The 26,157-nt window shown below is 35.4% G+C and overlaps 1 protein-coding gene across 3 annotated transcripts in view; it reads right to left on the reverse strand.

Annotated features, from left to right (window-relative positions):
- The window catches only part of MLLT10 (MLLT10 histone lysine methyltransferase DOT1L cofactor), a 123,671-nt gene that overhangs the window by 52,646 nt on the left and 44,868 nt on the right, over window positions 1-26,157 (reverse strand). For 2 of the 3 annotated variants that reach the window (XM_053971178.1, XM_053971169.1), the window contains exons 7-11: window positions 25,907-26,000; window positions 23,870-23,965; window positions 11,736-11,831; window positions 5,883-6,138; window positions 3,281-3,850 (exon numbers count right to left, since the gene is read on the reverse strand). In XM_053971178.1, the coding sequence (XP_053827153.1) occupies window positions 3,281-3,850; window positions 5,883-6,138; window positions 11,736-11,831; window positions 23,870-23,965; window positions 25,907-26,000 (1,112 nt within the window). The remainder of the gene's footprint in view (window positions 1-3,280; window positions 3,851-5,882; window positions 6,139-11,735; window positions 11,832-23,869; window positions 23,966-25,906; window positions 26,001-26,157) is intronic. The other variant, XM_053971186.1, reaches the window with a different exon arrangement.

Consider the following 26,157-nt stretch of genomic DNA (forward strand, 5'->3'; position numbering starts at 1 on the left):
GCACTAGACTAGACATTTTTAAATACTATTCCTTAGAAGGATGCTGAGAATGAACTTAATCTTGAGAATACAGTTTGGACAGCTTTGACTTGGAAAGTTAGATAGCTCTGCAAAATAGTTCAGTTCAGATGAAATCAACACACACCTTCCCCTATTAAAAGATTTGTATCCTGAAATCACTGAAAGACCAACCCTATTTGGGGTGAACCATTATCAGCTTTATATAACTCCTCCAATAACTTAGGCCTTCTTAGACAATAAACTTAAAATGCTTGTGAATTCTCAAAAAAAAGATAAGTATGGTTTGTAAATGAGTGATATTTACAGAACTTTGGTGGGGTTTTTTAAAGAGGGTACTAGTAAAATGTTATTTTACTGCAAAAATTCCATATCACCCTAACAATTTAAATTTTATTTCATTTTCTTAACAGTTATTTTTTTTTCCTTTGAATACAGTGTTAAAGTAATGCATAAAGTGTTTCCTGTCAGGTTATAAATATATATAAATATATATATATATTATATATATATATAAATATATATATATTCTGAAATATATATTTCAGAAAAAATAATAGAGAGCATAAAGATTGAACATTTAAGTTTAACCTTGAACACATCAGACCTGTTGCATGGCAAACACAATCTGAGTGTATGTGTTGTAACAGCTTCTAATAACACATCCTTATACCACACCAATATTCATGGTACATCTCTGTTATTAAGAAGGAAAAGAGATTCCCCTTTGGACTGGATAAGTTTGGAAATGACAGATTTTTCTACAAAATTAGCTGAATATACTTACTCTGAATAAAACTTTTTAAGAAGACATCTAATTATGTATAAATAGCACATGATGAATCTGTGTTACCTTTTAAAATAAGCTTCCCTTCACACTTCACCTCATTTGAACATTAATTATGAGCACAATTATCATACATCTGTGAAGTCATGTTTTTCATAATTTTTCTGGATCTCAACAAGTACTCTTCAGAAAGCTGAAAGAGAATGATAGCTTCAGACAGCTGCTGTTAGGAAGATTATTTTAAAAAAAGAGGAGGAGATTCTTGCAAAAGCGCCTTGGAAGCTTTGTTTAGCATGGTCTAGCTCATTCCTGATCCAGCTTCTTTGAGGTATCAAGGTAATTCCAAGTAAAAGGCAATAAAAACCTTTTGACTTGAATACTCTGTGTTTTCATTCACTACATTTACATGCACAAAATCTTATCTGGGGGCTTGGATCAAATACTTTAGATTCACTTGTCGGATCTTGTTATTCAACAATGTAGTAAGCACATTGAAAAGAGAAATATTAGCATATTATATTTGAGAAAATACATGTTTCTGATAATACTGGTAGTACTCCTATGTCCTTCTTCATTGTAACACAAAACTTTGTTGTAGATTGGGTAATTGGGTTGGTAAACCAACAAATGCTTATGATGAAGAAAGGAGAGCACACTACAGCTGTAAGAAAAAGGAGATGAGGGAGAAGAGTACATTACAAAAATACGCTGTGATTCAAGCAGAAGTTTCTGGACAAATTTAGAGCTTGTGCTCAATGACATACCATTTCTTTTTCTTCTCTGGATTTTCTTGGTTTTGTTGGGGTAATTTTGTTTACGAATTTTGTTTGTTCATTTATTCATATCCATGTTCTTTGGCAGCCTCAGAGAATACCACTGTTTTAGAGGACAGGTCTAATTCTGGCCCCAAGAATCTTAAATATACTTAACAGATGTGAAACTATAGGCTGAATATCATTATAAAAGTAATAAAACAGACACGGTATTTCCATCCATGTGTTTATTTACAAAGAGTTTAACATTATCACTGGCATTTTCTAGACAGAAGAGATGCAATGGAGAGGACAAAGGAAGCAAGAATGGACCTGAACAGGGAAATGTCTGTTCAAGGAGCTGACGAGAACAGAATATTCTATGACAAATATAAGAGAGGAAACATGGGTCATTCACTTCAAACCAAGACCTTGTACTTCTATCTCCTACCCCAACTACAACAACAGATAATCCACCTCAAAGAGATCATAAAGGAATAAGAAAGCTCATACAAAATAATCAGAACAGATATAAATCCGTTAGATGCTCACTGTTCATAAAAGAGGTAAACATGTTCTTAAAACTGTCTTTTAAAAAGAAAGTGAACTATGAAGTTTTGTCATATGCTATTTCTCTCCATTGATTTTAATATAGGAAAAGGATTTTTTAATGTAGTTGCTACTGCTATTGCCATTATTACCCATAATAAAAATGATCATTTGTCTGTATCTAACTGCTTTAAAACAACGTGGCTATGACATCAAGTTTTTAAGTACCTGCCTTGTTCTGAAAGAAATACAGGGTTTTTTTCTTTGAACTATGTATATTTTAAAAATATCTCTTGCTTATATAGTGGAAGTATACAAGAAGCTCCATTTCTCTCTTCCCCCAAAACAGAAAAAATAAGGGAAAAAAAAACCCAAAAAACAACAACAAAAAAAACCACTATAACAAAAAGGACAAAATTTTGAAGTTTCAAAAGTGAAGTAAGTTGTTATCTTTTACATCACAAAAGCTTTGAAAGAAACTTCAGAGCAACAAAGACTTTGGTAGATAATAGTATCCTGCCAGGCCATTCCACACACAGGTTTACTGGAAACAGAAAGCCTCTCACAGCCCCAGATGCGCATAAACATTCAGAACAGAGGAAGAACAAACCAGCCAATTTCAATTGCTAAATAGCACACGAGAATATAAAAATGTCATCCAGCTGCACAGGAGTCCAGACTCAGAATATAATTTTACATGTTTAAACTGGTCATTCTGCATGTAGACATTTTGATTTTCAGTTAAGCTAAACTGGGAAAATGGAACTGAGGGACACATTCAGCAAAGCTGACATACCTGAGTACCAATTTTGTTTTCTCTGTGTAACAGAACACACAGACAAAGTCCATACTAACTATCACCTTTTTTTTAATCTAAACCTGTCACATGTAATTTTCAAAGAACCTATTTACATGCAATTTTTCCCCCTACAGCTTCAAAGCCTGCATTTATATAGGCTCTAGGTCAATACACAGGTCCATCTACTATAGCCACCTACAGCACAGTGGCACCTATACATGGAACAAAACTTACTTTTCCAACAGTCCTTTTTCCCCCAGTGTGATTTTCATGATACTTTAATGATACTATGTTCCTGAAAAGCATACTCAGAATTATAGCTAAAATAATAAAAACTTATTTTGAGGTAAAAAAACAAATCCAATAAATGCCTACCTGAACCCACCGGAGATGAACCAACACTAAGACTTTGTAAACTTCCATTCCTGAGCAAAGTTGGAGATTTTTGAAGACCAGAGCTTGTCACACTTCCTGCAGCAGATGCCACAGATGAAGTTGGGGAAGCAGAAGAAACTGAAAGATGGGAAAGACCTTCTTGACTTTTATTTCCTTTAGGTCTACCAGGCCCATGTTTACTTTGCTTATTTCCTTTCCGTTTCTTCTCTGTTACAGTTTCTTCTTCTAGTCCAGAAGTTTGAGCTCGTTTGTATGCTGTAGAAGTAAGGCTTGGATTACTTATGTCTCCAGGTGAGCTGTCAAAGTTTTTAGATTGGGGAACAGCTGCTGACGATGAAGGGAGACCAATTAAGGAACTGAAACAATTTACTCCTCCCTCTTGGCTCCCAGCCTCTCCTTTATGTACATCTTTGGTTGATGAAGCCTGTTGAGAATGTGTGAAACTGTCACTTCGCAGATCTGTGTCTGTAAAACTCAAAAAATCTTGGGGAGACTGAACTGAACTTCCAGAAGATGACTTTATGCTCCCAGGAGTGCCCAAAAAGCTTCCTAAAAAAAGAAAGAAGTACAATTACAGTTTTCCCTGTAGTTGATGAAAACCGATGGGAAGTATTATGATCTTAGAAGAAAAAACTTTAATGTGAAAGAACTTTATGAAAAGCTTTACAAAGAGCTAAAGAACTCTTTAAATAAACTCATTGGATTGGTTCTCCTGCTGATCCTCACTTTTCTGTATATGACTCTCAGATTCCTGTCTGAGATTCAGATTTGCATCTGGGGCACGAACAAGGTGAAAATGAATAAAAGAAGAATAAAACCATTGGTACTATTCCATCATGTTTTGAAACCATAGCAAACACTTGGTGCAAATTGGAGTAGTTTTTTTTTTTTTTGAACATACAGATATATAGAAAGAAAGCTGATAGAAATGTGCTATGATCACATATACACTATGCCTGCAATCTCCCTTACCATTCTACCTAAAATTAAGGGTCTGACACAGGTCAAGGGAACAACAATTGGCTTAATTCTCCCCAGCTGAGGAGGAGTTCCACAGAAGACATATTCTTCAAAAGTACAAGAGAGAAAATGAAAAACAGTGTATGGAATTTGCATTTAAAGACTTCTTTAGCACTGTCACAGAACCATGAAGATCTTTTGTGTAATAGAACTACATTCCTTCTTCAGTATTTGGAATGGAGTAATTTCATCACTGTATTACTGCATTCAAGGCAGAAAATGAAGCACTCTTGGGAAATACAAATATCTACTTGCACTGAAATTCACTGATTTTATACAGGTGGGTGTCTGTGGGTGCTGTTTCACAGAATTCAGACTGATGTCAACATCAAGAAAATATTCCTAACTATGATATTAGGTGTAAAAACCCCATGTGCTTTTAAAATTACTGTTTTCTCATTAGTACTCCACTAAATTTTGTTAAGAATTCCATTAAAAATAAAATGTACATAAATACAGCTATTTTTAGAAAATTAAAATATCATTGTTTTGTATTTTCAATAAGTTATATCAACTTCAGTTAATGCACAGTCCAAAAGAAAATACATGCACATAATAAAGATCTATTCTGCAATCTGCAGTAAGATTTTTCTTTAAATGAGGAATTCCAGAACTTTTCAACTTTCAAAGTTTTGAGAATTTAAACAAAAAAACTTCCTCTCCTTTCAAGTAAAAAACCTGAAATATTGAAAGAGCTCTAGACAAATTTACAAGTGTTCACTGCATAAATAATCTCAAAAGGAAAATCACCTTCACAAAGCATAAACAACAGTCAGCTACTAGACACTACAGTGAAAATTACTAAAAATTACTTTACACAAGAACTAGTTTGTTGTGTTTCCAAATAATGTTTTAATAATTAATGAATTATAAAAATCCTTTTTATTTTTTTTAAATAATTCTTCAACTCTGATGAAGATGCCATAATAAGATTTGCTTTTAAGCAGTGTTCATAGTGGATGTAGTTGGTTTTAGCAAGCTCAAAAAGTAACAGATTTTGTACTACCTAAGGTAAATAAACCTCACATACTTTTTACATACTCACCTTCTGTTCATATATTTCAATGACAAAACTATTAAGTAGAAAGGTCTTTCACTCTGAAGAAAATAGTATACTTTAGATATTTGCATTTTTAAAAACAACTGAGGGGCCAATGCATCCTATGCATTAGGTAGTCCAGTTCTGTTCTTTAGCCAGTGCTCTGAGTAAAAAACATGAGTATTACTCCCTTAAAGAGCTAAGACCTCTAGACTCAAATTCATATTAAAGTTTACCCCAGACTAACTTTCTGGCATGTAAAGACATTTCTGTGTGCAGCTAAAGAGAAAACCTAAACAGTCTGAACAAAAGCATCAGTTCTGCCTTTTAAAAATGTACAACCTTATTTTTCATGTTATAGCAACAAACATTTTTACCCTGAAAAAAGTTCGGTTTTTCCCTAAATTGAAATAACATTCTCAGTATTGAGGATAAAAGTTTAACTACTTTTCAAGTTCTGCATACATAAAATATCTAATTCATGTCAAAGCAGAAGTTGTGTTACTGCTTAACAATCAGTACCTTGCTGAAAAGGGCTAGCTGCAGTCACAGTTGTTCCTGGATTTCTTCCAGCACCAGGCTTTCTTCCCCTCTGACCTGAGCTGTGACCTGCAGATTTCTTCCCTTTGCTCTCTGACCCTCTAGCCTCTGAAGAATCTTTTCCACTTGAAACATGTGTAGGAACTTCCTGGAAATTTGCATTTGTAAATCGAGCTGAGGTATCTTCCAACCGCTTCAAGGAGCCTGACATGGAGTTGTTGCTAGTGCTTGTGTACGTCTGGCATTTTAAAAGAGAGAAGAAATTAAAGAAACAAGTCACACAAAAAACTCTAACAACTGTTTAAAGGACCTCATTCTTTCAAATGAACACAGAAGTGTTCAAATACTACTGTAACTAGAAACAGCAGGAATTACAGCAGCGGAACTCTGAAGATTCTCAGCAAACAACTGAAATATATAAAACATTTTGTGCAAAAAAATGCATAATGGCTTTGGTTGAAATTTTTACTTCACTGAGGTAAATGGAAAAATCTCATGGATATTGTCTTTATACCCTATTTAAATAGGATATTGTTATTTTATGCTTAAAATTAAAAATTAGAAAATAAACTTTTAATGCTTTTATTAACATACAATTTTATGTTTTTTTTGTTAAACTGGAAATGTTGTTCCATCAGCAGTGGAACTGTTCAAGGTGTCAAAACCTAAGAACTTGGATTTTTAAGACCTTATAGCCTCAACACCAAACCAAAATCAGCTCCCTGGCATGTGAACCATCCCCCATTCATCCAATTCCTTAAGAATCACCGAGTAAAGAAGACACATGAGACAGATGACCGAGACACACTTACTTCAAACCCGCTCTCTGACAGGTACAAAAACACTCTTGAGCTCCCAATGCAACCCCTATCTAGATTTCTAGCCCTTTTCCTACACTCAAACACTCTCCACAAGGCTTTAAAAATTTCATCTTTAGGTCCACTATTTGACTGTTAAATTTTGCCAGAATTGTTCCTATTGGTGAACAATAGTCAAAAGAGGTTTCACAGAAAGTAATTAGGTGGGCAGGGAAACTGCATGCACAACATTAGGAAACCATACAAGGGAATATTACTCTTCTCATGACTGGAAAAAATGTGGAGTTGTGCTAACAGAATTTTAATAACATAAGAAAGAAAATGAAAGCAAAATCAGGAAAAAGCAAAAAAATTCTACTGTTATTTATACTCAAGACACCCAGTAAAATAACTTCATTAAAAAATATGGATCAAACCTAGAAACTACTCATCTGTTCAAAATGAGCTTGTCTGTTTTTCAGTTCTTTACAGAATAGAATTTAAAATAGTATCTACAGTTATCTCCATTGAAGACCACACAAACACATGCCTCTTAAAATTAAGCACACACATTTTCCCTGCCCCAAATGGAATGCTTGCTGATTTTAAACCTACAACAGAATGTTTCTTCATCTTTTCTGCAAAGCTTTGTATAGCAGCTGTACAAAGTTTTCCATGTTTTACTAAAATAGCTAAGACATTTACATAAACCTTACTTTTCAGTTGCAAATGACAGAAGACAATTAAATATACAAGCTTTGAGGAAAGCAAATACTTCAATCCATTTACATACCAGGCCAGGCAATGACAAGAAAGCATTAATTTGCCAACACGGTGCTGTAACTTAGTTTGACTGCAAGTCTGAATCCCACTCCTGGTAGATTTTGAAGAATATGCATGTACAACACAGTTCTGCCTTGGAAAATTTTGCTCCCACAGCTATTCGCATTTCAGAAGGTGCTATAAGGTGTACTGAAATCTACATGCTTACTCAAAGAATCATAAACACTAACATGATGAAATATACCCTAAGCACAGAGAGCTACTGTCATTTTTACACTCTCCATCTATCACTCCCTGATAGATCTCCTCCATCCATCTGCAGCAAGTCTTAAAACTTCTGGGGATTTATGGTAAACATAGAGTAATCAGTCTTGGTACACATAGTACGTGCCAAGGTTTGAGTGGCCTTTAGCCCTGTGCAGATGTATAAGACAGTACACCTTTGCACAGAGAGGGGAAGGACCACAGCAGGTAATTCTCCACAAAAATGCCAGATGGTAAGAGCAGAGTCCAAGCAAAAATCAACCAACCCAAAAAACCCCAAAACCAACACTGGGTTTGCATGGCCAGGTTTTGGTAGAGGTGGGGCTACGGGGGGGAGGGGGGGGGGGGGGGGGGGGGGGAGGGTGTCTTCTGTGAGAAGCTGCCAGAGGCATCCTCCCTGTCCAGGAGAGTCAATTCCAGGTGGCTTCAGGACCAACCCAACGCTGGCCAGGGCTGAGCCCATCAGAAATGGTGACAACATAATAAAGAAGGAAAACCAAAGAAGGGTTATTGGGCAGATGGAATTGCAGCCAGAGAAGGACTGAGAACATGTGAAAGAATCAACTCTGCAGATACCAACGTCAGTGAAGAAAGAGGAGGAGGAGGTGCTCCAGGCACCACAGCTGAGATTCCCCTGCATCCCATGAAGACCATGGTGAGGCTGCTGTGCCCCTGTAGCTTATCGAGATCCACAGGGATGCAGAGATCGACCTGCAGCCCATGGAAGAAACCCACACAGAGCAAGTGGATGCCTGAGAGGAGGCTGTGACCCTGAGGAGCAGGCTCCTGGCAGGACCTGGAGACCGGTGGAGAAAGGATCCCATGCTGGAGCGGGTTTACTCATAGGACTTGTGACCCTGTGGGGGATCCACACTGAAGGCAGGTTGTGCCTGAAGGACTGCACCCTGTGGAGAAGTGATCCATGTTGCAGCTCTGTGGAGAAGCGTAGCCCATGGGATGGACTCGCGATGGAGAAGTTTGTGAAGGACTGTCTCCCATGGGAGGGATGCTGGACCTGGGGGAGGACTCTTCTCCTTAAGCAGCTTCAGGAGCAACCAGTGATGAACTAACCATAACCTCACTCCCCATCTCCCCACACTGCTGGAGGGACCCGAAGCTCAAAACGTGAAACAGAAATTTTCTACCAGGAGTAAATATGGGGCTGATGGCTCCTCCCAACTAAGAAGGCAGGCAGAAGAAGAGGCAGCAAAGAATTCAAATTCCTAAGTCACTGTAGTTCCTTCTTAAAACATTCTATATCTATGTCCCAAAAGTGAAAAAATGTAGTGCTACTGAATTAATCAAAGAGTAGTCAGGCATTTCTTATTTCTAACTTTTTCCACCTTAACTGATTCAGACTGAACAACATTTGCTGTGGCATTACAGGGATGCACAAAAGTGCCTCTCAAAATAGCAGAGGCTGGAATCTCAGTAAAATTTCTTGGAATTAAATTCTGCAGAACCAAGAGGCAATTCAACTATACTAAAGAAAGTAAATTCAGTTTATCATGCAGCCTTTCATAATTCTATCTAAAGAAACCACTCATCGAGATAAAAACATGTTTTAAGACATCACCTGCATAAATGGTCATTACCACTGGACTTACAAAGGTTTAACATCTTTAAAAAGGAAAAACAAATTTCATTTCAAATTTCAGTTTCCCCCACAGGAACATTATAGTAGCAGAAGTGATTATATATCACGATAAAGTCATGCATTCAATACAAAGACAGACTGTTGTGAAACAGAGATCAGGTTCAAATCAATTCTAGCAACTCCATGTAAAAGGACTCATAAAAGTAATACATTAATGCAATATTCTGAACCAAATATTCATCTTAGAAGAAAATAAAGCTTGTTTCATTACTAAAATTTCAAAGTTTTGAGGAACGCATTAAGAGTTTATAACCTAGAAAAGCAAATTTATGTAAATGGTGTTAAAAGGACTTAGGAAAAAAAATTAACTGAAGGAACTAGCTAAAGCAAAAAAAAAACAGTCACTTCCATATGTAGATACTTTTTAAAAAAACATAATCACACTTAGGAACTTCTGAACACCAATTTTCCAATAAAAACACCAATAAAAAGCTGAACACCAATTTTCCTGATGATTTGAAGCACTGTAAAAAAAAGTCAATAAATGAAGCAAACATGTTAGGTAAAGAAAACCCACATGCAAAATAGTAAATAAAAAACTAAATGGGCATGATGATATTTAAATTCCAGAATTAATATTCTGGTTTAGTTTAATTAAGTTATAATTTAAGTTCTAAAATTAGAGATTTTCTGTTCACTTTAGTGTTTGCTCTAGCTCATCCTTGTGACTATCCATAGGAATAAATTTTGTAATTAGGAAAAGGATAGGGAGGACAAAGTAATTAAAAGTAAGCTTAGCAGAAAAGCTGGATCCAGCTGTGTCTTCGGCATTAAAAGCATATTCCCATAGGCCAAAAATATTCAATATTTCCATATATTTCACTTTTACAGAAATATACAGTAATATCACTTCTTGTAAAAACTTATGATGATTGGATAATCAAAGTACAAGAGGGATATAATTTAAGAAAGGTAACGTCATACGTAAGATCATACACAGTATAAAAACTAAACAGAGGTTGTAAAGTTTAAAGAAGTTTCCATACAAGTTCCCACAAAGCTTCTCTTACAGGATATGAATTTTAGAAGTTGTCTCAGACTCAAAAAGAGTATGTTTTGGGCAAATTAATAAATTGAAATAACCAATCATGTGGACCAGTTGATACTACAACCTAATTCCAATAAAAGCTGTCACACTCACTGATTGCAATCTCTAATTGCTCTTAAATCAAACCAGCGAAGTGATCAATTGACTCTACTTTTTGTTCTGTTTATTTTTTTAATAGAGTTATTGAGAGTTTCAGAAAACCACTGACTACTAAGTCTCATTTGACACAACAGCATCAAAGAGAACACAGCAGAACAAGAAACAAGACTCTTAACAGAAGTGTGAGCTACAAATCATGGGATGTTAGCAGGTATGAATTCTCAAGTTAATCTTACTATTGAGAATAAAGAAATATGCAAAGCATACTAAAAATCTAACTTTCTTGGAGACTATTCTTGAAATTGATACCACTAGTTGAGAGAATACTTTCAGAGATGAGAGAAAGCTGGTATTTCAATTGCTTCACCCCGTCCTGATGAGGTCTTGGTGTACCATATGCAAACACACATTTGTTGAATATAACACCTCAGCAACCAAACCACACACAGTTAACACAAGCCTCAACACTTTACATGATGATCTGTGTATACTAAGCACAGTTCAACTCAAGCAGTGATTCCCTGACTCTGATGTCAAACATCACCATGTGAATGGGACACAATGTTTTTTTCCAACTTTGAAATCAGAAAACCCATTTCTCAATAGTACTGCCCACTCTGTAGCACCAACATTAGTGTCATTTTATTGGTGGATAGCAAAAGTGTACTCTTGCTGAGTACAATGAGAACTGTCATTATTTAACCCTGTATGTTGCTGGTGGAATTAGGTATTTTCTAACACATCAACAGAAAAGAAAGTCAGAGAACCTAACAGAACAACCTGCTAATAAGGCAAATTATAAGTATATGAACCTTGAGCTGTAATTCCATAACTACCAGTTTTAAATGCTTACAGGTTCAGTGTCAGCTGAACATACACAAGTGAATTTTGAAGTAAAGACTTTCTAAAACTTCTCAAGCTATTAAATATACCTCAATTAAGGAAAATTTACTGGAGTATCACTGGCACCCAACTCAAAATATAAGTACAAAACTCTAAGCCTTTCTCCATATGATAAACCTCCAAGTATTTTAGATTTTACATTACAGGAAAAAATATCAAGAGTCCTTGATAATTATAGAATTTATACTATTATAAAGCTCCTGTATATATAGTGCAACCATTACATCATGAAATTTTGACATAAATAACTGAAGTCAAAGAGGAGAAAAAACACATTGACTTACTTTTTCTGTAGTTACAGTAAGAGATGGAACCAAAGATGGTGAGGACTCCGACTGCTTCTTATATTTTTGCTTGTGTTTATCTTTCTCTTTATACTTCTATAAGTTGTAAAAGACAATAAAAACTAAGTTTAGCTTCACTTTAAACATAATCCAATCTATACTGTATCAAGTAGTGTCAAAATTGAAGAGATATGGCAATAATGTCCTGTGCTATTAGGAAAACAAAATAATGTTTTGAATGTTTTATAATATAATTTTATAAAGCAAATCAAGTATTTATATTTGTTTTAAAAGTGCACAAACCGAAATTCTTCAATTATAACCAGCATTTATGAATGCACTGTTAATATAACCCATCTTTACAATAATCACTTAACAAAAGAAACTGGACTAAAGACAGAAACATGGCTTCTGTTTCAAAGATTTTCATTCACCAAAGATTTCTATCTAGCTGCATCTCTGCACCTGCACAGTATTTTTTGTTGGGATACTAACGTAAATTAATGCAAGGTTTTAGCTTTGGCTCCCCTACTGACATCTCCATGCGTAAGAATATGAAATCTGATTTAGATTTCATTTCCAAAAAAGGGACATCTATTTTTCAGACTAAATAAGTATCTTCCATGGAAAACTGAATAAAATATCAAAGCTATACAAATCAAATGTGCTTCCTAAAAGACCTGAGAATGTAATCAGTTTTTAAATTTTTATTTCTTAAATATGAATGAAGCATTGGCACTGTGAACAAGATTGTGCCAACGGAGAGAAAATAACTTCTTATCCCAGAGCCTTTATAGTATAACAGAAGTCTTTCATACTGGCAGAAATCAATTTTTGGAGGATTACAGAATCAGACCCAAACTGTATTTGTTTGAATCGTTTAGACAAATACTTTACAAAAATAGCAAGTCTGACAAAACTAACAATTAAACTTAGAACGCAGAAGTTCAGTATTTTTTCCAGTCTAATCATAAAGAACTCATTTTTTCCTTAGCAATGCAATATGGTTTACTTAGACAGTCGGTGTCAGAAGATGCAAAGAAACTGCAGCTGTGAGAGGAAGTTTCTTACAAGCTAGTGGCACTCGAGTATTTTATTTCTTTAATTACATATTTGTGGAATTTTTGTGAACTAACAGCAAACTCTGCAGAACATCACAATGTACAGCTATTTGTTCAGACTGCTTCTACAGAGAGCTAGCAACCATATGGATCAACACAAGGGATTTAAAAATCCCATTGAGCAGCTTGAAAAGATGTGCAAGTCTAAATAGCCAAATGAAAACTCAGTAACTGTTCTGAATCTTAAAAACTACCCATGCTGATCTTTCTCTAACTATCAAAATGACTGTCCAAACTTTCAAAAGAACATCATTTGTTCAACAGCAACTGCACAACCACTCTCATCAAGCACCAGAACGAGATGCAATAACACACACACTCTATTCAGGTATGACCAAGTGCCACCTTTCTATTTCTGTCACAATGAAAGAAATATCAGAAACTTATTTCACGGAATCAGCCTGAGAGAGTAACAGAAATTTGTATTAAATTCTCAAATTCTCCAGTAAAGTAAAATTGGTTAACTGACAACCTAGATGCAAAACTGAAAGCAAAACACTTTTATCTCTACCTTTATGAACCGTAAATACCAGGTGACTGACTTAAGAGATCACCTTGTCTCTAACCAGCCCAAATCCATTTAATTAAACTAATTTTGCCAGGAATGAAATACAGTTTAAATAAGAAAGCTCATAAATCAAGTAAAAAAGCTATCACACCAAAATATTATGTAAAACTATACTTGCTAGATACAATATATAAAGTCCTTTTAATCCTTGTACACTTCTTGTAACTCAAAGACAGGTACACTTTAAAAAGTTGACGGGGATTTCTAGGTCTGGGGTTTTACACACTCAAGTGAACTTGGGGGTTTTTTCCCACTCTGCCACATGGATAGAAGTATGGAGTTTTTCCCTTCATAATAAAGTAAGCAGATGTCATAATTACAATGACATACACCACAGGGTAGGTTTTAAATTTTTAAAATCTAATATAGGCTTGTTGAAAGAGCTTTAGATCAGGGAGGTTGTGTTTGTTTTCTTTTGTGTTCTTCTCAAGGAGAGATTGCTTGTTTGTCTCTTTTTAGACCTGGAAAACACATTAGAAAGAAAAAAAACTACTATAGAGAGGAAGGATTCAAATGCACTGCACAGTCTTTTCAATAACATCTCAAATGTAACAGTCCCCAAAGTGCTACACATACTAACAGAAAAGCAAGCAGGAATCAGGGTAAAACAGAAGCAGCTACACCAAAACTGCCACGTTATCCATCGATTCTGTTGATAAAAAAAGACTTTCACCAGTGTGAAGCTACCAAACTGCGTCATCAGTGGATGCGTTTAGAAAAACTTGAGTAACAATTTCACTGAACCCCAGACAAGCTTCAAGAAGGAAGCTATGGAATGGCTAACCACTGCCTGAGTTTCTTTGGCTTTCTCTATTCTACTGGGAAATTCAAATCATCCTAAAGAATTTTTTTTATTTATAATTTTGGAGCCAAGGTGCATTGACTTTTATACACTGTAGGATGAAACTTCACAACAATAACAGTAAACAATAAGAAAACTGAATGAACAGGTTTTACAGTATTTTCTGTTGACTTTCTAGTGTTCTTTTACTTCCAGTGTTAATTTCATCTAAAAGGCAAAGAAACATAAAATTCTAACCAAAGGAACACTTAGGAGGACTTCAAATTACGTTTTGTAATGTACTGAAATCAACAGTAGTCTCTACACATAAGGAGGTGTCAGGAAGGACAAGAGACACAAGAATAGCAGGAAGGAAGAGGGCATAAACAACTCAGTGTCTGGAAAGAATATACTTGATTTTTGTGAAGTGAAGCAGCAACAGCTGCATCAAATTTGTCCCCCAGATCCAAACTACCAGGACAAAGTTTGCTAGGACAGTTTACCAAGATTACAGCTTTCCACTGAAAGCCACTGCAAGGGTAACCCATCCAAAGGCCTTCTGCATACAAATATCTCATTCACAAGACATCTGCTGTCCTTAACTCTGCAATTCCTCCTCCTTTTAGATTATACCTCCTCTCACCATTTTTCCTTTTTTTTTTTTTTTTAATTATCTTTTTTCTTCCCAAGGAAAGTTGAGAAGCGTTACTTCTGAATGTGAATTGACTTCAAATGCATACAACATCAAAGAACTGGAGAACACTGTAGGAAAATCTCTGAAAGAAATGCTCAAGAATACACTGATAAGAATAAAAATTTCAACAACAAGCTACTGAGACTGCTGAAGAGATGTAGTTCCCACAAAATGACTTCTTGCAGTTGCAGCCTCTTCTACCACGAAGATGCATAAAAGTATAAGAGTTCTGAAATATCCCCTTTGGAATTCAGAACAGGATTAACAGAGGGACATGAATCCCTACAATATTTAACAAATATGACAGCTTCCAATCAAGTCTGTCTCAAAGGCCACACAAACTAGCTATCTTCCCTACTGCCAAAAAAACAACAAACTGTTAGCTCCTAATGGACAACTCTGCATGCTTCACTTTTGTAAGATCTCTGTTCAGTCACAGTTCTTAAAAAAGTCCAAAAAAACAGCAACAGCTCACCAAGACAAACATTCATCCATAAAATCACATGGGAACCCCCCATTCTAAGAAAGGTAATGATATCAAATGTCTGATCTTTTGCAAGCTTTACTGTCAGGAAAATAAAGGACAGAAATTACTCTTAACAAGGACTGAAAATAATATTGCCAGTGAGTGAAAGCTGAAGGAGCATTAATAGCAGGCAGAATGGACAAATCCCATTTATATACTTAGGAATGAGTTCAGATATTCCAAACTCCTGTGCAGAGCTGATAAATTCAATCTGTACATTCCGTAAAACCAAGATTTAGCAGAAGACACAATTCCAAGGAAGAATATATTAAAAAAATAAAGGGCAAACAACAAAATTGCCAAAGGAGACTTTAAATCCTGGTTCACAAGACCAGATCCAGGCAGCTCCTGAAATCTTTCTTACTGTAAGAAAAATAAGGCATGATTGCCATGCAGCCTGTAACAATATTGGTCCTGAACAACTTGAAGAGCCCAGATTTATGGTGCAGCTAAATACCAATACAAAAGGCTTCGAGTTTGTGCATCACGATTAATAAGAAAGATTTATTTCTCACTAGGGATCTCATTTTTGGCTTTTGTTTCTTACCTAAAGAATTATGTAATCCCATCTTAACTCCAACTACACGTTGCTAGATGACAAAACAAACATGGTGCAAGATTGCTGGAATTCTACAGTGCCATCTGTGCATTGCTGTCTTGTAGAGCAGGGGGTAGGGGAATGAAGAAGGGGATGGAAATACATTCTGATTGCTTCTATTTCTCACACAAAGATTCAATCTACAAAATTATTACATAATATGACTTCACAAATACACTTTGGTTCCAATTCTTCATTTTTTAGCTCATTTACTTGTTTACTTACTCTAAAGATCAGTACTTGATCATTCATTTTAACTTACTTTCAGAGAAGCATTTGTCAGACCAGCATAGAGGACCAGCATGTCATCAAAATATCAAATTAAGGATACATGTGTAACTGCATTTTAGCTCTGATCTGTTATCAGCAGAAGAGATGTTATAAAATACATCTTTTCAAACTTTGGACTTTGAAGTTTGGAAAAAATGAATAATATAAGTGAACAATAGTTCACTTCTAATGACATAGAATTTCTTCTATTACAGAAGAAATTAATGAGTTCAGCTTTTCTCTTAAATGGCATTCATAATTAATAACATTTCCACATGGAAGTATCATTTAACTTGTTGAACGTATTTACACCTATTTGCAATTCATTTTTGTCTCAGGAATGCATAGCTCTCTTGAAAGGGGTTTCTACAGGAGTTTATTTGATTAAATACATTCCAAAGTTCAGCATTTAACCATTCACTGTTACAAAAGAAGAAAAAGGTTTTCTGACCCCACTCTCATCTTTCTCAGAGTGCTTAGCTTATCAGACATCCCCTGTGCCCACTCAAACTGCTGAGCAGCAGCAACAAAAAACCAAGTGGAGAGTTTTCTGTTATTTTAGCGAGCTCTATTAGTTCTGTGAAGGAACATGAAAGATGACAGTAATAGGTACAAGAGACAGATGCAGAACAGAGAAGCAAGAGCTCATGAGTTCAGGGAACAGGACACTAACTACTGTTTTGGAAGAATTAAAACACATGTCACAATCAGTAACCACCAGTGCTGAGTCCTTCAAGACCAAACTGTTTGGGTTGACCTTGAATTACTGCATTTTTATGCCTTCTCTATTACAAAAATCCTTATCCTCCACTACCTTTGGCTGTTCCAAGTTTTTAAACATCAATAGCATTTTAAAATCTACTTTCCATATTGAATATTGTAAGCAAAATCATCTGAATGCCTAAATCCCTCATTTTTCAGCTTCCATTATTTGACTTCCTCAAATAATTTCAATGTATCAGAATGTTCTATTAGTACAGAGTACTCATATCTGTTCTTTTGTCATTTATAGATTTTCTGCACTTTGTGTCACAAAACAACGTAAATCCTGAGCTGTCACATCACAACTAGCATCCTCAATATAAAGCTGTGCCTAGTTCTTGCTTGTCCCAAATAAAAGGCCAGATCTTGGCCTCTTATTTGGGACTAGTAGCTATTAGTAATATAACTATAATAGTAATTGCAGAATGAAAGATGATCACAATTCCCAAGTTTCAAACTCAAATCCTAATATATCTTATTTTTATAAAAACAGCCCTCTTTCACACATTCATCTAGCTAGCATTTTAAACAGTAGAACCCACAGCAGAAAAATTCAGTACAGCAGCTATGCTGCTACAGTCACAGTAATAAAAGGATACAGGCAAGAGATAGTTTATGGGGAGAGGTAGGACACTACTGCCAGTATGATTCATATACTTACGGCTCTAAGCATAACATTTGTTCTTAAGTTCTTGATTCAATTACTTAAATACTCAAAAGCCTCACTTAAATACAGGAATAATGGTCATAACTTTAAATATGAATGGTAAAAAGTCTCAAGAATCAATGACAAAAATGCCATCCAAAGCTTCTATGAGGTGCAAGACTACCAACTCTTATTCAGAATGAGCTATTCCTTTTATATTCAACACTAAAATACACTGCTTCTGTTATCTGCAATTTAATATTAATTGTTAGTAATGACTATGCAGTGCCAAGACTTGAGTAGCACTTTATAACTTCCAGAATGGTGCAAGATTAACTAAATCAATACAACTATGTATTGTCACTGCTCACCTTTATTCATTCCTATAAAAATTACAAGTTTAAATTACATATTATGTTACATTCTGTGAAATGCTCCACTGTCTGCAAGGTAACTTAAAGACACCTGTCACATATATATCATGAAATAGGTGAGCAGAATGGCATACAGAAGGAATCCATTCAATTTTCCTGTCTCAGTTAGCTTAACATTGTAGATCATCTTTAACTGCATATGGTCTACCAGAACCCAAACATGGTATAGGTGAAATAACCAACTTCATAAAAAAGTATCCACATCACCTACAAACTGTTACAAAGTCAAAGTACTAGTAATCTTGTATTAATCCAGAATCCAAAACCAAGAAAAAGAAATCTCAAAGCACCTTTTACTTCTGCATTTCTCAAAGTAATAGCCATAGAACTGAAATCATGCTGGTTATGAATGGGATATAGCTAATTTACTTCACCTAGTTGGTGTGGGGCTGTGTTTTGGATTTGTGCTGAAAACAGTGCTGATAACACAGGAATGTTTTCATTTTTGCTGAGTAGCCCTTATACAGGGCCAAGGCTTTTTCTGCTTCTCATCCCACCAGCGTGTGGGGCTGGAGGTGCACCAGAACCTGGGAAGGGACACAGCCAGGACAGCTGACCTTAAATGACCAAAGATATCCCATGTTATACAGCATCATGCTCAGTATTTAAAAGCCAGGGAAGAGAAGAAAGGTGGGATGTTCAGAGTGATAGCGTTTGTCTTACCAAGTAACAGTTACAAGTGATGGAGCCCTGCATTCCTGAGGATGCCTGAACACCTGTCTGCCCATGGGAAGTGGTGAATGAATTCCTTGTTTTGCTTTGCTTGCATTCACATTTCTGCTTTACCTATTAAACTGTCTTTATGTCAACCCTCAAGTTTTTTCACTTCTTCTCTTCTGATTCTCTCCCCCATCCCATAAGGGAGGAGAATGAGCAAGTGGCTGTGTGAGGGTGAGCTGCTGGCTAGGGGTTTTATTTTCTTTCATAGTAAAAGTCAAAGACTAAAATGTGTACTTTGAGATGGAAAAAGACAGTTGCAGCCTTACAGAATTCTACATCTTGCAGAGTAGTTTTTAAGTATAACTGAGGTGGTATGTTAGTAATTTTGATTTTATAATAATTAACTAATTCCAGCTGACAAGCTTAGTACTACTGAGGTGTTTGCTGTGCGAATGTACACTGAAAGCATTACTCTTTCTCCAGTAATATATATAATGTGTTACTGTAAGGTTAAAAAAATATAAGGTCGTCAAATCAGTAATTCCATGATAATCTTGATATTTGAGACACGAAGTTCCTACTTTTTCTCTTACTAAAATAAAAGAAAATACAAATTAAAATGAGCTTATATTCTGATGTATTTTTTCTTGACCTCCACAAGAGATCACTGTGCTGGTGCCAGCTCCAGTAAACGTCATGCAGTTGATTATCAGGATGACAATTTATCCACAGAAAACAGCATAAGTTAACAGAGAATTGTAGTGAGCAACAAGTCAAACCAGATTGTCACCTTACCTCTTAATCCTGCAGATAAAAGTATCTATTACTAAATATACTCAGATAAAGTAGCTTTCTAAGAAAATTTTGTTTACACAGCCACATGCTGTCAGTACTCCCACATAGGAAGACTTTCAACAGAATTTGACATGAAGAGATGAATTAGAAAAGAAAAATCTACACTCCTACAAGTCAGTGCAGAACAGGTCCAGAAAGAAACGCTATTCATTGGCAACAACAGTAAAGACTGAAGGAGAAAGACATCCCTCTTTTTGAACCAATGGAACCCACACAGAAATTGAGTTTTAGGAAACAGGAACTGGGTTCTGCATCTTAGATAGATATTTGTGTATCTATATACTGAAATATACGTGGTTTATATTTACTGACCAGCTTTTAGAGGTGTTTCAGTAGCATGATTCTTTCTCTCAGACTGAATAGAATTTGGAGTAAGTTAAGACAGATAAGCATCACCATTAGCATCTATACCACACAGTTCTTATTCAAATAGTATTTATCTAGTATTACTTCAATTACTAAAATTGAAATAATTTCAAAGTGGTTGCAAACCACTTTTCTTCTAGTTATCTTTAGCATTCTTACAATTTTGCTTCAGACATCAAAAGCAGCTGAAAGGATCAAACGGTCAAATATATTAAACTGATTAACAGAACTGACAAATTTAATAAAAATGCAATGGGTACTGCATTACTGAGATGAGTTTGGAGCTTTTTTCCCTAAAAAGTTACGTAAAATCCCCAGTGTTCAAGTAGCATCACTTAGTTTATTAAATGAGGCAATTCATAGAGGAATGACACAATTAGAATCATCTTTAAAACACTCTATACAGCACTATAAAGTGACTCCTTGGGACTAAAACAGATTTTTTTGTTGTTTTTCAAGAGAAAAAAGAAACTACTGCTTATGCACTGAATGATAACCCGAAACCCTGCAATCTGATCCTATTTTTACCAAAGAATCTTCTGTGATGCATAGCAGGTCCATTTTACCTTTTCCCAGTCAGTTGTTCAGACAGTGAGGAAATACCCCGGGAACACTTCATCTGAGTGCTTACAATGCACCTTGTAAAAGCTTACACAGCGCATTAAACTCATTAAAAAGCATCAAACACCTTTCTCCCAAATGAAATTCATTGTCCTGACCCATGAGCACAGGCTCCTGCACAACATATTGGCGATGTCTGGGCAGTTCCAAACACAGTTCCAAACAAACACACAGCCTATGAAAACTCTCAATGCAGAGACATGCTTTAAATCTTCCCTTCCCATGGGCGTAACAACCAAATTCCCAGCTACAGCAGAAAGCAGGGAGAGTGTGATGTACTGCCACAACCTGTTCTTAGGTGTTCAAGTTTCTACCCACAGAATCAGAAAAGCTGTAATGTTTCTTTAAGAACAAGACAAGCAGCAAAAAGATGCCCACAATGCAATAGTAGCTCAGTGTTTAGGACACTTACCCTGGCTCCTGCATTTTAGATTCTCCTCTGATGCTCTCCAACTTCTGTGATAGTGACAAGAGGCCCTTTGTCACTATTTTATACTTTTTTGCCTCTTCAATCACTTCTTAGACGTCTTCAGTCACAAGCCCATTTTTGTTCAATTGACATTATATGAGCCACTGCAGCACAGTTCTAAATTCTCCCTTCCTGCTCAGCTCAGACCAAAGCACTTCTAGTAGAAAAGTCACCTGTGTAATTCAGCTGCTATACAGTAGTTACTTACTACATAATATATTCACATTTTTCAGAAGTCACAAACATATAAAGTGAGTAACGTTGCCTAATTTTCATGTTAGCGGCAAAAAAAGACTTTTATTATACAAAGGTCAATTCCAGATATGTTTAGTTCCTTCTTTAGACCTTCCAAATATAGGACTGCCACTAACATTAAAGAAAGGCATTCTTCCACAGCCTCACGGTGGCCTAAGTTTTCCCAAGAAAGCCTGAATAAGTACCTGGGCCCTGAAGGAAAGGGATATTATAATGGAATGTCAAGTGACATACTACCAATCCTCTTTATAAGGGACACAGCCTCATCACTAAATCATTTCTAAATAGCATCTCTGCCACAGAAACTAACAATGCTTAGGCAGTAGTAATCAGAATATAATGAAGCTATTTATTCTGTAGCATCAACATCATCATGAAAATTAAATCATACCTAAGGTTTGGTTAGAATTGTTCAGGGTTTTTTTTATTATTATACCCTTACATATTAGTTAACAATTTTGTTGGCAGTGTGCCCAGAAGAGACTAAATGCATACTATAGAAGGGAAACATGGGCTTTCAGCTGAGCCTGTTTGTAAAAATGACAGTTGCCTATATTACCATTTTCAGACCAACCACTTCTTACTGCAGTGTAATATTTCACATGCACAAATGGATAGCTTTTGAGGTCTTAGCAAGAAAAGTAGTTCCAAACCACAACTCATACAGCTACTGCCTGGCAAAACAGAAAGCTTTAATGATGCCTACACACCAGATTATCCGAATTTCCAAAGAATGAAGATGAAAGATACTGCAGAAACTACAGTGGTCTTGAGGGGGATGTGGGTGCCACACACACACAAACACTACTGTATCTATGAAGAAAGATATAAATATTTACTATAATATGAAAAAATCTAGATTCTCACGTGATTTACAAAAGAGGAAATAAGGAAAGTCACCCTAAAAACTGCCCTACTCCTCTCCAAGGTATTTAATACAGTATATCAAATACACAGCATAAGCTGAAAAAATAGCTGACACCATTGACTGAACACACTCAGTTTGAAAGTCCCTCCAAATGTACATGGTAGATTTCTCAGGTATGTCCTAGGAAGCGTAGTATCTTCAGTAAAATTAATTTAAGAAAAACAAAAAGTAAAACCCAAAATAAAACAAAAAAAACCACAAACCCACCAGCTTACAAGTTTTGTCAATGTGAGTAAAAATCCATGCATGTACTTTGATAAAACATGACCTAAAATATTATAGTAGTGAAAAACTAAGAAAAAAAAATATGGCAAATATTAGTAAGGGTTTACCGTGCAGCTAATTCTGTAGTCTGAAATTCAAAATTGTTTTTGCTACCAACGTGTTGCTAAGAAAAAAAAGTCTGCCAAAACCCCCCAGTTTTATTATTTTAGCCCTAAATTTAGATTTAGAGGTACAACAGCGTCACAGTGCACACTCTTTTCTGCATTACCAGATAAAGATGGCATGATTCACCTACACCATTAAACAAGTCTAAAGATTAGACTTTTTAGAAGATTATCCAAGAACAACTGGCAATCAATATCCATCCAAAATGGAAGGGATCTTAAAATCCAAATCAAATATTAAGGAGACTAAGAGTCTAAAGACTGACATTCACTATTCAATTTCCTGTTTCTATAAATATAGCTCCTTTGTATAATACACATATGGTCAAAAGATTCAATTCCAATTTTTATGTAATGATTTTTAATAATGTAAAACTAAGTTTACCCACATCCACACAAAATCCTATTAAGCTATTTGTACAGGATGTGTGCTAGTGAGCAGTTTTGTATATATTCTTAGAGGCCTAAAAAAATGCCAAAGCATATTTGCATTATTATGTCTGTTATCACCCTCTGTTGAATTTAGATTACAAATTTCCTACAGACTACTGTTAATGTTGTAGTAATAAAAACCTAAAAATAGCAATCATAGATTTGAAATTATTTTTTAATAATATGCAAAGTCAGATCATTAAAAGAATATGGCAACATTAGAAATCAGCAGTTATGTTCTTTCTATCTTCACAGCAAGATTTCCCAGGTGAGTAACAAGGCATTTTGCCAGCACAGTGGGCTTGACCACTGGTACCAGTAAAATGTGTCAAGAGACACTTGATGAGAGGAAGATATAACAGGTTGAAACATAAGGAATTAGATGCACATGTTTAGCCACACAGTTGTTAAAATGTCTACTGGTGGTTTTCCTCCCCATGTAGTATACAAAGGATAAGTATACAAGAAAAGCTCTAACAGAAAATTAAAGTAAAAGAAGTTGCATGGAACAGCCTTCCCAATGGATATGTTTCAGTATCACAAAACTGAATACAAACAGAAATAGAGAAGTGCATATACAAATGCACCTGAAGAGATTTCCTCATTGGATGCCAGTACCTATGGTTTATCACGTGTTATTTATTATTCAGTGCTTCAGAACAAGATTTTCTTCACGCTTTTCAGCCAAAATTAAATTTATCAGAAAGGGTTACTTTTAAGCAGATGTGCCACATAATTAGCAACGACAAATCCACTTACTTTTTTCTCCTTCTCATGATGTTTATCCTGAGAGTGAGAGGAAGAATCACTTAAACTTTGATCATATGACCTATTAGATCCCCGTTTGCTCTTTTTCTAAAAAGAGAAAATATATTTATGGACAGAGAAAAGGAACCATTTGAATAAATAAAAAGTATAAAGCACTTCTACTGACAAGATGCCTTACTGCTTGAGGAAAAAAACTTCAGTGCTTCAGTTACTGCAAAGCTGACTGACACTAAAATTCACAAGACTACTGAATATATATCAGGAAAAAAGCCTGTCCCTGTATCAACTTTTACACCTCCCACAAATTTGCAAGATATGCTTTCCACAGAGAAATGAAATATGCCACTTTTTAAAGGTTAAAAGATGCTAGACACATTTTCAAGTTTTCATAACATAAAACAGAAAAGATGCTGCTCAAATGAGTATCACATGAAACTACAGTGATGCCCTGACACATGCTTGAAATGCATTGTAAGGTGACTTCATTACTTATTTATTATTCAAGCGATCTGTCGGGTATATTTTCATCAAAATGGATTAAACACTAGGATAAAGAATGCTACAGTCATGTCTGTGATTGTAAGTGGCAGATGTAATTGCTTGTATTGCTGTAATGTCTGAGAACCTACTTCAGGACTGCAAATACTTTATGCTGGGCCAGTGTTCTAAATGTTGGTTTTCTCATAACTGAGGAAGCATTTAAAGACATTTCAGGCTACTCTTTTGTCAACCAGTTTTCAGTGGAATAGTAAATGCAGAACACCCACCATCTTCAGCAGTAAATATTAAGCACCTGTATCTACCAGGCATTAACAGTCACAACAATCCTAAAGAAAAACTGAAACACTTAATCTTGCCAGTCTTTACTGTTCTTACCACTACAGCTTTGTAATGGAAAGCTAACTAACTGTATGTCAAATATAGAGTTAGGTCTTTATCATTAAACTTGGGTTTTAAATAAACATACCTGTTCTCAATCATAGCAGCACTGCTACATTCAAATCAAAGGCATAACAATGTAAGGGTTTGCCTTCACCACTAGAGACCATTTTCACTCTTTTTGTAAATAGTTAGCTCAAGATAGTAAAAAAAAAAATAATCTTAGCTTAGTAAGGGCCTAGAAAACCCTGACTTATCTTCATTATGAAGCAAATTCAGCAGTATTCACAAAAGCACAAAACTAACTTCGCCGAGCTTATCTTCTAGAAACTAAACTGTTGACTGGTCCTGTGTTTTTACCCCACTGCAACCTAAACGTTACACCAAGTATTCAACTTTTTTAGCAGTGAAAAGTAATCTGCAAGTTAAACTATACTTACAACAGTATTTGAACATAAATCTGCATATTTTAGTATTAATAAATAGCATTTTTTAAACATCAGTAAGCCCCTCAAGTCCACACACTCGCACATGTACATAGAAACAGATATCTGGAACTGCCGAACTGTTAAGAAGTGAAAGGAAAGACTCCAGAGGTCTGATCCAAAACCTACTGCATTAACTGAGAAATTTCCATTTTTTTTCTTTTCTTGTTTGTTTTTTAAAAATCAAACCTCAAGTCATTCCTTAAGGTTGTGTTTCAGAGAACTTACAAGGAAGGAATATTCACTGGCTACACAGTGAGAGATAGAACAAAAGAGGTTGGGCAGAAGAGTAACAGAAGCAGAAAGATATGAAGTGCTTCTTTTTTCTCTAGAAGTAGTATTTTCTAGTTTATTCTAAAATTGACTGAATTCCTAGAAGGCATCTAAACAAATAGCAAAATAAAACATTCCAGGAACTCAATGGGAAAAAAGCACTAAATGTGCATGCTATTTCTAGCAGAGGGGGGAAACCCACACATCTATAAAGTAACCACTTATAAAAACATTTCCAGCTAGTACTTCTGTAACTGTGATTAAAACATTGTTTTAATGAAATACAATCTACTTTTTGAACTACATGAAAATATTATTTCTAGTGCTAATGGCAACTCAGAATAAAAAGTAAGTCAGTAACATTTATTTATAGAATTTAATAAATACATACCAGTTTATTAAAATGGTATTTACAGTAGCCGCAGTATTGGACGTTATCTGCACCATTGCCTTCCTCTTCACAAAGAAGTCCTGCAAACTGTGCACTAAAAATAAACCAAACAACATTCAAGGAAAGCCATTTTATACCAGTTTGTACCACAATATCACAGCTGATAACATATGGATGCTAATATCTGCAATTAGTAAGAGATTTCCACACAAATAACTTTCAGTGGCATGTGAACACATAATGAACTTTTG

This window comes from Vidua macroura, chromosome 1 (assembly GCF_024509145.1).
Source record: "Vidua macroura isolate BioBank_ID:100142 chromosome 1, ASM2450914v1, whole genome shotgun sequence".
In the NCBI taxonomy this organism is placed as follows: domain Eukaryota; kingdom Metazoa; phylum Chordata; class Aves; order Passeriformes; family Viduidae; genus Vidua; species Vidua macroura.